The 13962-nt window shown below is 38.3% G+C and overlaps 1 protein-coding gene across 22 annotated transcripts in view; it reads left to right on the forward strand.

The window, feature by feature from the left end:
* Positions 1–13962, forward strand: part of DLGAP2 (DLG associated protein 2) — a 445650-nt gene that overhangs the window by 359573 nt on the left and 72115 nt on the right. For all 22 annotated transcript variants that reach the window (XM_038132407.1, XM_038132404.1, XM_038132410.1 and 19 more), the window contains one exon: positions 476–1545. In XM_038132407.1, coding sequence (XP_037988335.1) covers positions 476–1545 — 1070 coding nt within the window. The remainder of the gene's footprint in view (positions 1–475; positions 1546–13962) is intronic.

Raw genomic sequence — 13962 nt, forward strand, 5'->3', positions numbered from 1 at the left:
AGTTCAATTTATGGTACAAAAATGACTGCATGGAGAAAAGATACATTTAATATATCCAACTGTGAAACCACCAAAATAGAAACTAGACCCATGTAACTTAAATAGAAACTAGACCCATGTAACTTAAATGATTAGTCACAAAGCTTGACATACGAGCTATAAATATTAAACAATAAACGGAATACTTGAATGTATTCATTAAATTTGAGTAAATTTGCACGATTAATAGCTTCATAACATCTAGAACTGCTAGCCCACAATTTCGCAAAGAGAAAGGAGGCTGTATTCTCCCCATAATTTACTCTTAATGAACAATTTTAATTAGTTTTTAAATGGTGGAAGAAATTTCATGAATGGTGAGACTTTCCACCAAGGTCATAGAGTAAAAAATGTTTCATTTCTCAATATACTTAGAATTTTCAAGTTAATCTTTTAATCAGACACATAACACAGGTTTTATGTGTTCTCATGACAGACCAGCAGTACTCATGGTCGCCTTCTCAGCACTTCAATGAAGAAAGATACTCTCCTGCTCCGAGGAATATGAAAGGATTATCTGGTAGTCGCAATCAACCACAGTTATGTTCAGCTCATACTTGTGGATTAGCATCCCCTGAAGATTGTGACCATACCCACGACCATATCCACCATGGGCAGGAGCCGAGGCCGTCGTATCTTCTCAGCCCCACGGAGAGTTGCCCGCTGGACCACCACCGTTGCTCCCCCCGCAGCTCCATTCATTCTGAGTGCATGATGATGCCCATGGTAATGGGCGATCACATGTCAAGTAGCACTTTCCCCAGAATGCACTACAGCTCACATTACGACTCAAGAGACGACTGCGCCATGTCTCACGGTAACCCTAAGATTAACCGTATTCCTGCAAACCTTTTGGACCAATTTGAGAAACAGCTTCCTCTTCACCGGGATGGGTTTCATACTTTACAGTACCAGCGGACCTCAACAGCTGCGGAACAGCGCAGTGAGAGCCCGGGAAGGATTCGCCATCTCGTTCATTCCGTCCAGAAACTTTTTACTAAATCTCATTCTCTGGAAGGATCGTCCAAGGGCAATGTTAACGGAACAAAGGGAGACAGTCGAGGGGACGATCATCATCATGGACACCATTCCAAGCATAGCAAAAGGAGTAAAAGTAAGGAGCGAAAACCAGAAGGCAAACATAAATCTGGAATGAGTAGCTGGTGGAGCTCTGATGATAATTTGGACAGCGATAGCACTTACCGAACCCCTAGTGTGGTAAATAGGCACCATACAGATCATATATCCCATTGCTATCCTGAGGCACTCCAGGGGCATTTTGGGGATCTCTCATTGAAGACTTCCAAAAGTAACAATGATGTGAAGTGTTCGGCTTGTGAAGGGCTACCAATGACCCCTGATAGTAAATATATGAAAAGGAGTTCTTGGTCCACGCTTACAGTAAGTCAGGCTAAAGAAGCTTATCGCAAATCATCACTGAACTTAGATAAGCCTCTGGTTCATCAGGAAATCAAACCTTCTTTGAGGCCGTGCCATTACCTTCAGGTAAGAGGAAGATTTTCTTGAGATTTTTAATGAAAAGAGCATCACAGTATATGCCATAGTCATCGTAAAAAGCATACAAAGGTACCTCTCTAAGAATTTCTCTATGGCTCTCCTAATGCAGATATCAGATATTCCATTAAAGTGAGAAATCTCTGGCTTTTGTCTTTGTTTATAGACCACAGATTAAAAACTATAAAACAGATGTGATATATTTCAGGTCAGTAGATGTGTTTTCATCTTTGGAATTCATACTGAACACCTTGATGAAATATATATAAATATATCACACTAAAAAAGGAGCAGTACTCTCAGCAGTCTGAGAGCTAGAAAGAGTGTTTCAAATGCATCCATGAATGGGTGATTTTAAAAACAAGCTGTGGGGAATCCTATTTTTGTGTTCTTTTATTCCTTCTCTCTGTGCTTTTGTAAGTAACAGATGAATGGATTTACTGGTGTACCAAATTGCTTTGTTGTGGTGATGATCACCCACATATTTCTTTTTAATGATTGGATCACCCTGGATGATATTGAACTGAGTCTCTTTTGAAACCATACTATAACAACCTCTGTGTTAAAAGATACATGTGTACCTCAGGGAGAGAGATATTTCTCTCTGAGGCCTGCGCCTCAGACTGGTTTTGATGGTGTTCTGCACCTGTGTTGACTTGAAGCAACAAAGAAGCTCCCACTTTCTCCTACATTTAAATATTAATGCCTCCTGCTTGATGCCATTTGCCACTCCAAAGTCATGCTAATGTATTTACAAATGCAAATGTATTTATGCTGCAAAATGATCTGGATCATAAAGTGACATGGGTTTAAAGAATACTTTCCAAAATAGTGTTTTTAGACATTTGTATAATTTACCTGGCCTATGTCCAGCACAGTCCCATCACAAGTTACATAAGCACATCAGATTATACAGAGAACTCTAGAACTCTAATTCCTTTAATAATTTATACTAAGTATAGCCTGCAAAAGCTATACTCATTGTTCTGAGTATGTTCTCTTCTCTTACTTTTTAAGGAACTCCTCTTTCTCCAGAACTTCACCAATTCTCACATTAACATGAGGAAATCTGTAGTCCAGATCTATGTATTATGAGATTTTCTGTTTCTCTGAGCCCTGCAGAAATGAGTGTACTTCTGTGCAGAAGTCTCCTCTCAGAGCTGTAGATATCCAATAGTGATGAGTCACACTGGAAGAGCCAGATCTTTTCAAATGCATATGCAGACATCCAGGATCAATCTTCCCTATGGAAACAGGGAAAGTTTCTGATTGCAGAGAAAGGAGAATAGATTGCAGCCCTCAGAGCATTACCATGCAAATTGATTCCAATCTAGACTGACAGCTGTGGTATTTTATCATATCCAAGTACATTCTCATGTATGTAAAATAGACTGCACTTCCCTGGAAGTTTTTGATCTAACTCAATGAGCCAGAACTGGAAGTGCATCATGTGCAGAGACTTCCATTCTGTCTATGCTCTAAAACCATGCATACAGCTGTGACATTACAGAGAGGTTTAGATATGATTAGAGTTTCTCCTTCCCGTTACATACTTCTACCCTGAAAACTCTGGTTCCTCATTTGGGTTTAATGCTTTCCTTCTGAATCATGTTTCATTGTTTCTTCTTCCCCATCCTCCCGCTCCTACATCTCATTTGTCTCTGCAGAAGCTATCAATTTTTAATTTTCATTTGCCTTCTCCTTACTCCCAACTTTTATCAGCATCCTCAAGTGAATGTGAAAGACTGAGCTCACAAACTAACTTGGTTATCACCAAGCTTTAGATCAAGCCCAGTGACAGGCCTAGGGGTTGGAAAAGCACACTTCTTTACAGCCATTTTTTATGCTTTTTGTGAGTTAGGATTACTACAGAAAGGAATTTTCATTCAGTAATTAGGAAGGCTTATCTCGCTTAAAATCTTGGATATGTGAATTCAAATGTTTGCTGCACAGAGACCTTGTGATCTTTGTTTTTAAGACATTTAAAAAATGGAACAGTACCCATTCCCTATTCACAGGGATCCTATAATGGAAACGTGTTATGACTCAAGTGCTCAGTTACCACCACAAGAAATCTATACTTGTGTCCAAAGCAGTAATACAAGGAATTCTATTACAAAGATATTCTCGTTATAAAATATTAAAATAAAACATATGTTTAATCATATCAGAATATGCCATTCAGAGCATAGATATCCTTCAGACTGAGTGGCTGGCTTATTCACTGCCCAAGGTCAGCAAACAAATTGAGGGGATTCCATTCTGCCAATGTCACAACTAAATGCTTGGTTTTGAAACTTCTGCTTTGAGGGATGTTGGGCTGTCACTATGTAATCATTAAGATCAGAAATATGTCCCATTATTACCTCTGCCAGGAACTTTCTCTCTGACCCAGGAAATGTAATTTGTTAATCTCTGAACACTTCAATTGCTTTATCTGCAAAACTGAGGAGAGATATTTAACTTTTCTTATGGTAGTGTAAGCAGCATTACTGAATAATGATTGGATTATAATAATAATTATAAATAATTATAATTTATAATTATTAGGTTCAGAAACAGAGAAAAGTAGAGAAACATGTCAGAATCCCTGCCCAGGAGATTTTACTGCCTTGCTCAAAAGTAGATGGCAGTGAGAATTCAAGGGATTATGAAGTTGATGTGCAGCAGCAGATTTCCCTGAGGTGCACAAGTGAACAAATTAGCATAAAACCCCAAAGCCTTTCACAGGGTCTCTGTTTTTAAAGTGCCATTAAATACATTTGTCCTGACTGATGTTAGCTATATATTTTTAATTGTTTTTAAAATAAAGCCATGAAATTACAGTCCTTCAATGAATACACAAATATGTAAGCGTACCTCTGAATAACAAAAAATGAATGTCTATATTTATATATTATCAATTTATACATATATATATATATATCTTTATGTTCTACTCCCTTTTTTTTTACTTTTGTTCTACTACCTAGTTATATGAGGTTTCTCAGTAGCCACCTGACTTTTCTATCTTTTGGTTTTCTTCCTATTATTTTTTTTCAGCATCTGCATGAAATATTTCTACTTTTGTTTTCCACTGAGACTTTTGCTATGCAGAATCTCAAACTGAAAGACCGTGGCAGTCTTAAACCTTTGCTTGAGACTTTGTTTACTGTCTTATGTTTCTGAGCTTCCACTTTGTCTTCTGTCATAATTACTGCGCTTCTTTTCCTTCAAACTGAAACTCTGAAGACTGAGTATAGGAATTTTCTTTCTAAGAAGGAAGCTACTAGCAAATTAACAAATGCCTGGGAAAAGGAGATAAGACAAGGGATTTTGAAGTTGTCTGCTCTTTATATGCTTCAGTCATGTCCTAGAGTTGAAAGCAAGAATTTCTTTAACCTGATAAATCTCCAAGCTTAATCTCTGGCTCCTCTTTTAGGGTTTTGCATTTCCTTCTCCACACAGAGTCCTTGCAGCTAAGGCATCTCCTTGGACTGTGAGTGTAGTGCTGTCAGTCAGAGGTGATTCAGTCAACATGCCTTTTTCAAGCATGAGTGGTCATCTAGTCCTAAAGTGGATGGTTTGAGGGAACTAAATTAGTTGAAATAAAGCTGTATAAAATAGTGATTGTTTTTATAATTTAAAACCCAGATCAGATTTGCTTCACTCCTTCTACAGTGGAGGTGATAGGAACACACAGGAACAAGGGAGAGGGGAAGAGTGAGAAGCTCATTTGAGAGGGCTGTAATGTCAACCGGTTGACCAATTATCACCTCAAGAGCAGAGGGCTACCATTTGTAACTGCACACTAACAGCATTTATCACACCACATCTTGTGAATGATTAGCTGCAGTTACTGTGTATGGGCCTTTAATTTCTATTTTAAATGCAGACAAATTGGGCATTTCAGTGCATTTCTGGGCACTAAACACTTTTGCCACCTCACTCAGCAGGCAAAACAGCCCAAGTAGAGCACATATGCAATAATGCACATCTTGTATAGTTTTAGCCATAGTGGCTGCTACTGTTTTCCAAATCATGTTAATTTTAATATAAAATATGTTAAGAAGAAGATAAATGAGCTGTGAGATCCCCTCTGTCTTCATCAGCTGTTTTGGCTAATTAGGGTTCACATGTGTACAATGCAATGATTTGATTAATTCCACTCAGATATGAGTACTAGCAAGGAGCAAAGATTCTTAACAGGAAAAAAAAAATGGATATGAACAGGAAAAAAAAAAAAGGATATGAACTAGATAACTATGCTGAAAGGATGTGCACAAAAGAGTCACTTATGGTTTCCAAAACTGAAATAATTTTGAATGCTAGTTAAAGAAAAATAATTCCTACAATAGAGCCAAAAGATAGGCAAGGGCATCACACTCACCATGACTGCAGTTCTGGAGCACAGAATGTGTCACTGATTAATATTCCTTCCTCATTCAACAGCCTCCAAAGCAGCAAGCAATTGGGGTAAACATACCACAAGGTACAGTGAATGAGTCAGCACTAAAAAAGGAAATAGCATGTTGTTCTAAAAATGGCTTCAACCCACTCCTGTCTTCCTAGTGCATTTAAGTACGAGCGTCATCGGTTACAGCAGAGGCACTGCCAAGCATGTGGATAATAATGTCAGCTGTGTACTCTACGGAATGAAAGAAAAGCACAGCTGGTGTCTTTTAAAAAGAAAGAGAAAAAAGCAGCAGTTTCAACAGTAGTCTTTGCTGGTTTAAGTTAAGGCTACATGGAGAAAACCTTTGAGGACAAGCTAATGGATAAATAGGCCTTAAGCCCTCAGTAACATTTTCTCGGGAACTCTGCTGGTGGCAGTACAGATTCCCACAAATGAAACCACTGCCCTTGTGAGGCACACGACTGCTTTGTACTGTCCCTCTGGTTTGCAAAGAAGGATTTGAACTCAATGCACTTTTCTCAGCCCTTCATCTTTGTGAAACTAGATTGTATCCGCTTGCTTGACATAAAACCTGTGCATGAACTACAGAAACTACATCCAATCCTCTAGCAGTGAGTGCACACTGTGGAGCTAGCCAGAGCTAGCAGACTTTTGATACTCACATCCAAATCACTATCACCCATGCTGCCTTCACAATGATTTATGACCAGCCACCACTGAAGAATTAACTGGGTTGTTCCCACAGCAGGAAAAGCTAGTATAGACAGTAGGGTAGCAGGGCAGTCTGCATCCTAGATCAGCATGGACAAATGCTGTACCATTTCGTTTTCTACATGCTGAGACAAAGATGTCTCAGCCAACCCTATGCCCTCCCACTCAGCAGTGGAGATGTGCAAGACAAACAGGTAGTGCCCAAACAATAAGGGAAATGAGGGGACAGTTTTTTGCCCTATGGTCCATTCACAGTGTTAATGTCAGCCTGCAACATCTTGTGAAGCATTAAATAAAAAGGAGTAATAAAGCTTACACTTCCCTGTATTTACAGAATGCTGATGGGTTTGTGTACCACAAATCCTTGAACATTTAAATACCCCTCCCAAGGGGGAAATACACTCAATCAATGATATTGTAAAGCAAAGCTCTGACCTTACAGCTGTGTTGTATCACTGGTATCTTGAATTACTGTGTTTGTGTTAATCAGTGATACAGGACACTGCTTCCATGCCCATGTACTAGGATCCTCATATTGGATAAAATTAATTACTGAAACTTTTTTCCAAACAAGAGTAGAACGATTTCAGAGTTAGTATTTTCTTAAAGCTGCCAGAACATGTCCCTATTGCTGTGGAAATGTCAAAGCTGTGAGTAGAAAAGGGAGGCCATGATCCCACTGCCCTTTAATCAGGGGGACTTGTCCTCCTTTATGATGTTAGAAATGTGTTGCCAAATTGTTTCTCAATGTTCACTTCACTGAATCTGAAGGCTGACCTTTGCAGTTGTTACTCAAAGGTGTCACTGGTTCTGAAGAAGTTTTCACACAGGACTAACTTACTGTTATATACACTCAGGCCATCTGTCGAAGGAGACTGCACTTGGGGCTGTAATGACTGCACACTCTCCTAGGCCACAGGCTCGCTGCCTAGGGTAGACCCAGCTCCTCTCTAGAGCAGTCCATGCCATTCTTCCTGCAAGGATGTAACTGTAAAAATGGTGAAGTATTCACAAATGTTGCTTTGGGGTAGTTTTTTTTGGTTTTTTCTGGGTTTGGCCATCTTACAATGCTGTGCTTAAAGTTTGTATTTTAAAGTAGAATTGCAAATGTGTTTAAATAGCTCATTGTCCATATGGACAAGTTTCCTGGTACTTTGGTAGGGAAGCAATTCTTGAAAAGTATGCAGATAGTTAAGCATTGCTAGATGCTAGATAATTGCAGTCATCTGAACTTAACCATTCAAAACATTATGTCAATCTTTAGTTAAAATCAGAAAAAATTGATGAGAGGCAAATACAGGTGCTAAATGGCCTTTAAAATATTTATGTTTTTAAGCTATGTACTGGTTTTTTCAGTAGTAGACCTGTAACAAACTGGGAAAAAAAAAGTTATATAATGTCTTGCTTCTTAAATAAGATGCTGTTTACCACAGGCCACTTTCTGAGTCAGCCCTGCATATGCTGCCTTTTAGGTTCATCCTTAGGTTCAGCCTTATAATAGCTCTGCAACACTGGAGACCTTGCTCCTCAGTCTCTGTGGTTGCAGAGGTGCTGTGCATTGTAAGTTTGTTGGGAGCACCTCTCCTTTTCTTCTTTTTAGAGGCATTTTTTTTTCTCCTACTTTACACTTCTGTAACCTTGAATGGTCTGCGGGGTCTTGCCCGACTCAGAAAAGCTTGTAGTCATCTTCAGTTGCTGATGTTGTGGTTGCCTGGCCCTCCTCTGCTGCCTGTCAGCCAGGCAGCCCAGCTGGCAGGGGTATTCCTGGCTCCCTTTCACCTGTAGTAAGAGACAGGCTGCAATTCTGTTTGGGTCTTTGGCCTTTTGATGCTTGTTTTTTGCAGAATTTGCATTTAATTCAATTTGTAGAAAAAGATTTAAAGGAAAATGCAACCATGACCTGCCCCAAAAAGATAAAGACATAGGAAAATGGACTCTGGGTGCACACTCCCTTCCTTGGCAGAAAAGCTGCTAGTGGCCCACATGCAAAATTCCAAGTTGTGATCGTTGATGTTTCTGTGAATTTCCGTTAGTAAAATAATTGCTACCTTGTGCTACGTCTATTCTATCAAATTACATGGTGTCAGGATGGTTTCCTTGGCACTGCATTCTGATCCTCAATACTGTTACATGGCTCAGCAGGTCTCAGGCATTTTTTTCATTCAAGCTAGCCAATTTTCTCCTAAACTCCCCCCTGAACACTCTTGGTTCAGTACTTAGCTCTTAGTTTAGTACTTACACTCTTAGTTTAGTACTTACACTCAGGGTGTGTTCCTGGCAGCCGCACTTTTTCAGAGGTAAAGATTGCTCCACAGCATGGGGGTGAAGTGCTGCAGGGCAGAGACCTCCAGGCAAGACAGTGGGTCTTTAGTGACCCGTGTTGGCCCCACCCCAAGGCAGTCACCACACCACTTGCATCCTTCTCTCTCCCAAGTTCTTATGGTTGTGCAGCAGCACAGTCAGTTAGAGCAACTCACCAGCTCAGCTGAACACTTACCTTTACTTATTGTTGTTAGGGTTATTTTTCAGGGAGCACTCTAGGTCATTTGACCATTACTAGCATTGCTTGAAAAGCTGAATATTCCTTAAGGAAAACCTGCCCTACCGATGTTAATGGTAATATAATTTTAAAGTGGCTTGAGCTGACCACTAAGCAGTGTCCTTGATCACATACCAAAGGAAACACACAGCCAATTGAAACACAGGTTTCTTGGTTGAAACTCTGCTGGTTTTGTCTCTTAGATTGAGAGACTATGAACAGGTTCTCATGTAAGTACAAGCCAAGCCCTCCCTTCAGTCCAAGTTTGCGTTATACTAAAGCTCTGGCACAAGATCTCAGTGAGCTTAGCTAAAATCACCCACAGTGTGGACAAGCCCATGACTGCTGTCTGACTGCACCTTGCTCCACTGTGTCAATACAGCAGAGTCCTGAGGGTCTCAGAGACCCAACAACACCACAGAGGATTTCCAGGTGGCTGAGCCGCAAGGATCTGTACCATCAATATAGGCGCAGATGGTAATGGGGTGGGAATTCGGCCCACTTTCATCCAAATAGTATGAACAAAGCCACAAAGTCCTCACACCAGTTACAGTATTTAGCCATCCTCAAATTATAATTCACATAGTTGCTGGAGAACCAGTTGGGAAACATAGTGCTGGTTCTTTTTTGTTGTTGTTGCTGGTTTTGGTTTTGGGTTTTTTTTTTGTTTGTTTGTTTGTTTTAATTTTGTTTTTAATCGCTTGTGAGATATGAGCATAAAACATGATTAAACTGAAAAGAGCACAATTCTTTAGAAAACGCAGAAACAATTTTAGTACACTAGACAGAAATTTTTCCTTCAAGCATTGCTTAGTGCAGTTTGCTTGGAACTCCACATGAGAGAATAAAATCAGGCAATAAATAATGCTGACAATGATTTTCTTATTTGAACATCTCCCAGCTGGAATAGTATGTTTGTGTTCTGTGATCTGCATGGGTGTTCAGATAATTACCAAATCCCAAATTCCTGAAGTCAAGTTGTTTTCAACCCAATGTAAAGCATATATTGTTTGGGATCTACATTATTTCCTTCCTCTTTCTGTAACACTATGGCTGTTCGGAGCAAAGCCTGGAGAGAATGGCTGGAAAGATTACTCTTGTTTTCTCAGATTAGCTCCTGCCTTGATGGACAGTGTCAACACACTTGTTGAATGCTGCAAGAACTCTCTGTGCTTCTGAGCTGTCAAGAAGTTCAAGGAGTAGAGGGTGGCATGTGAAAATTAAAGCTAATTATGAAGAATGACATTGTTAGTGGTGAGGAGGAGTCCCTGGCATGTTTTGTAGAGACTTTTCAATGACTTCATTGCATAATTCATGTTCTTTGCACAATGAATCAGCACATTAAAAAAAAAAAAAAGCCACACAGAAGAAACTAGTCAAAAATGTGCACCAAGAATTGTGGTGAGTTGTAGACACAAGATTAGCTACTGAGGAAACAAACTTCTCTTTTCAGATACTGCACTCTTCCTTCCTGAAAAAATCCTGAGCAACAGGGTCTAGAGTCCACAGCCAGTAAACAAGGGAATGTCAAGTTTCTGCTATTGCAAAAAATCATCTCTGTCTGCTCTGCAAGATTGTCATTTACTTTCATCTACTTGCAGCTGTGCACAAAGGTTATTTTGCTGAGGCTCTTGGGGACATGATCTAGGAGAAAACCTCTTACCTGCATTTCAGATTGTGTCATATTCTTGTCCAGGCTGAGAAAGCATAAAATTACAAAAATTGTGTGTCTCCAACAGAGTGTTTCATATCTTATCCTTCTTCACATCATGTATAGTCTAATTTCATGTGCAGACAGCTTCTGCTTCTAGTAAAATGTGAAATTTGTATTACTAAAATAAGATTTAGGTAAAAAATCAATATTTCCATTAATTTTATATCTGCATGCTAATTCAATTTCACAGAATTCCTATGAGGTAGGTAATCCTCACTTTAACCTTTGGGAATGAGAATTATGAAGAAGTGATAGTCATCTCCCTCAGCTGAAGCCCTTTATTTAGAAGAGTTTCATTTTAGATAGTAAAGTAATCAGCAGTTTTAAGCAGATCAGCAGTTTAGCTGTGGAACATCTTTAAAATTCTGGGAGCTGTGAGCAAATGCCATAGAAGTGGATGGAACAATGGGAGCAGGCCTGTTTTGAATTGTCAATGGCTGTTGCCATTTTGACTGTTTTAGCTAAACCCTCAACTGAAATGAACTAAAAAAATCGAATTAATAGTGGTCAAAGTCCAGAAGAATGACCATTTCATTGTTTCTTCCAGTTTTGTCATCAGTATTGCTTAGATACAAGATTAGATATTCACACTCCTAGAATTAGTTTTAGGGAGCCTAGATTGCCTATTTCTCATAAGGCATAAGGAAACAGCTTTTTCTCCCTGAGTGTAGGGAAACATCGGACCAGGCTGTCTAGAGAGGTTGTGGAGTCTTCATTACTAGATACAGTAAGTTCAAGAAAAGAGAACTATTTGAGATTTTTCTTTGTGCTTTACATTCTGATTGCTAACTACATGGACCTGCTTTATGTTACTTTGAAGGAACTAACTCTCCTAAATGCCTTTATGGGGAATTTAAGATGCTTCCTAAGGTTCTGGAATTCACTCTCCGTTCAGCTTCATAACATGTAGTGAGTGTTAGGTATCAAGTGCTTTATTAAAATCAACCCTAGGTGATTAATGTAAGATGTCAAAATGAATCAGTAGATGGACAATAGAATGATGTCAAATTTTCTGAATCAGGTGCTCCTTCCAGCAACAGTGAATGATACTTATGAAGGAGACTCATCATTCTCTCTAATAGTTGTAACCAAATCAGCAGCCAGACCTTGTCAGCCAGTTGTTCTTGCAAAAGGAAATTCATATGGTAATATGCAGTATAACTCCTCTGTGGATAGAAACTACATATACAAGGATTCATGTTAACATCTAGAACAGAAGGAAGGCCTTTTTAGACATTATAAATATCAGCACTCATCGCTGTATGTAAGTAGATAATTAGGGTAATTATTCCAAATTAGCAGCTGCAAGCCCTGCAGATGGGAATTTCAGGGGCTGGTAACTATTGTAAGATAGAATTTCTGCAAGTTGCAGAGCCGTTTCCATATTTTGGAAGATGTATATTTATTCACCCTCATACATGATGTAAAATGTTTTTGGTAATATCTCAAAATATAAAAATCTTTCCTGCACTTACATAATGCTTTTGCTTTTCTTTAAAGCTGTATTGGGGTTTGAGATAGCCTGGATTTGGAAAGATTTTTCCAAGTATCTAACCCATCAGCTCAAGTAAATTAAGAACTAGGCTGAACTGAGACTCAAATTTTACTTCTATTCTCAGTCCATGAGGAAAAACAATGCCAAGGGCCTTTTTTTTCTTTTTTCTTTTTTCTTTTTTTTTTTTTTAATTTTATTTTGAAGATGGCAAAAATACTCCAGCTGTTCTCCAAAGCTCTGGATGAAACCATCTGAGAAAACACATGGTCAAACTTCCTCACCAGGTTCCAGAAGCATTTTCACCGTGTTCATTGTACTGTGCTCCTTTGAATGGCTTAAGGGAAAAAAAAATCCAAGAAATCCAGATATTTTAATTGTGAATAATTTTGTAACAACCATAAATGCTTCTGTGATAGCCAATGAGTTGGTCTGATTAGAAAGGGGGTTTTTGTTGCCTTGTGTACCATGAGCACATCACACCATAAATGGAGCAGGACTTCTTTGTTTTTTAGCTTTGGTCTTAAGCTGTTATGTGAATTCATTTGACTTATGAATACAGAGAGCAAAAGAAATGCTATCAACAGAAACAGTAATGCACATAACTGTAAGGTTTGTCCTTATCACAGTGAAGAAGTTTAATTTTTTAGATACTTTAATGTACCAAATCAGTCATTCCTATCTTTTAAAATAAGATTCCAACTTCAATCAACAAATAGGCCTGTGTTGTACTCATTTAAACACAGTCCTTATCTACTTATTTGAACATGGAATTTCAGACAAAAATAAAGTTGAGAAAGTAATAATTTTCTGCATTTGAGTAAGTAAAAGGTTATTGATCGATGTTTTTTTAAACTTTCTATTTAATTATCTTTGATGTAAAATGAAGGAAAGAAGTTTGAAGCCTAAATAATCATTCTATGAAAAAGTTATGAGGGGATTTTTTTAGAAAAGAATATTAAAACATAATAATTCACCTTTAGTACTGAAAATTTAACAGTACACCTTGTAGTGGGCCTATGTAGATGCCAGTAACTGCTTTTTTGGCATTTGGATTTTGGCTTTAGCCATGCTGACATACATTTAATAAAGTCTATTTAAAAATAAGAGTATGTTTGTATGATATCAATTAATAAAATAGCTCTTTAATTCAGATTTTTACAGCTGTTAAAGTTGTCTGCTGTAGATTAAAAAATTAAACGCTGAATTTAATGTATATATATTTAGCATTTTAAGCAACCGGCTATGACTACTATAACTACATGTAAAGGATCTTTTAGGTCTCATAGAATCATAAAAAACATTCCTGCAACATTAATCTTATACCTATCAGGTCTGAGAAAAGAAATGAGAATGATGTAACACACTTACATGCTTCAAGTTTGAAAAGATTTTTGATGCTTCCTTTCAGCATCCAAAGCTCAATGATGTGAAAAGTTTGTTTCTTTGCATGATGTAACCCATATTTCATTTAGATTCATGGTCTGTCCTATTACTTTGTGTAAGAACATGACTTTTTCTCTGATCATTATCTCTAACATTTTTGTGATATGTAC

This window comes from Motacilla alba, chromosome 3 (genome assembly GCF_015832195.1).
Source record: "Motacilla alba alba isolate MOTALB_02 chromosome 3, Motacilla_alba_V1.0_pri, whole genome shotgun sequence".
NCBI classification, from domain to species: domain Eukaryota; kingdom Metazoa; phylum Chordata; class Aves; order Passeriformes; family Motacillidae; genus Motacilla; species Motacilla alba.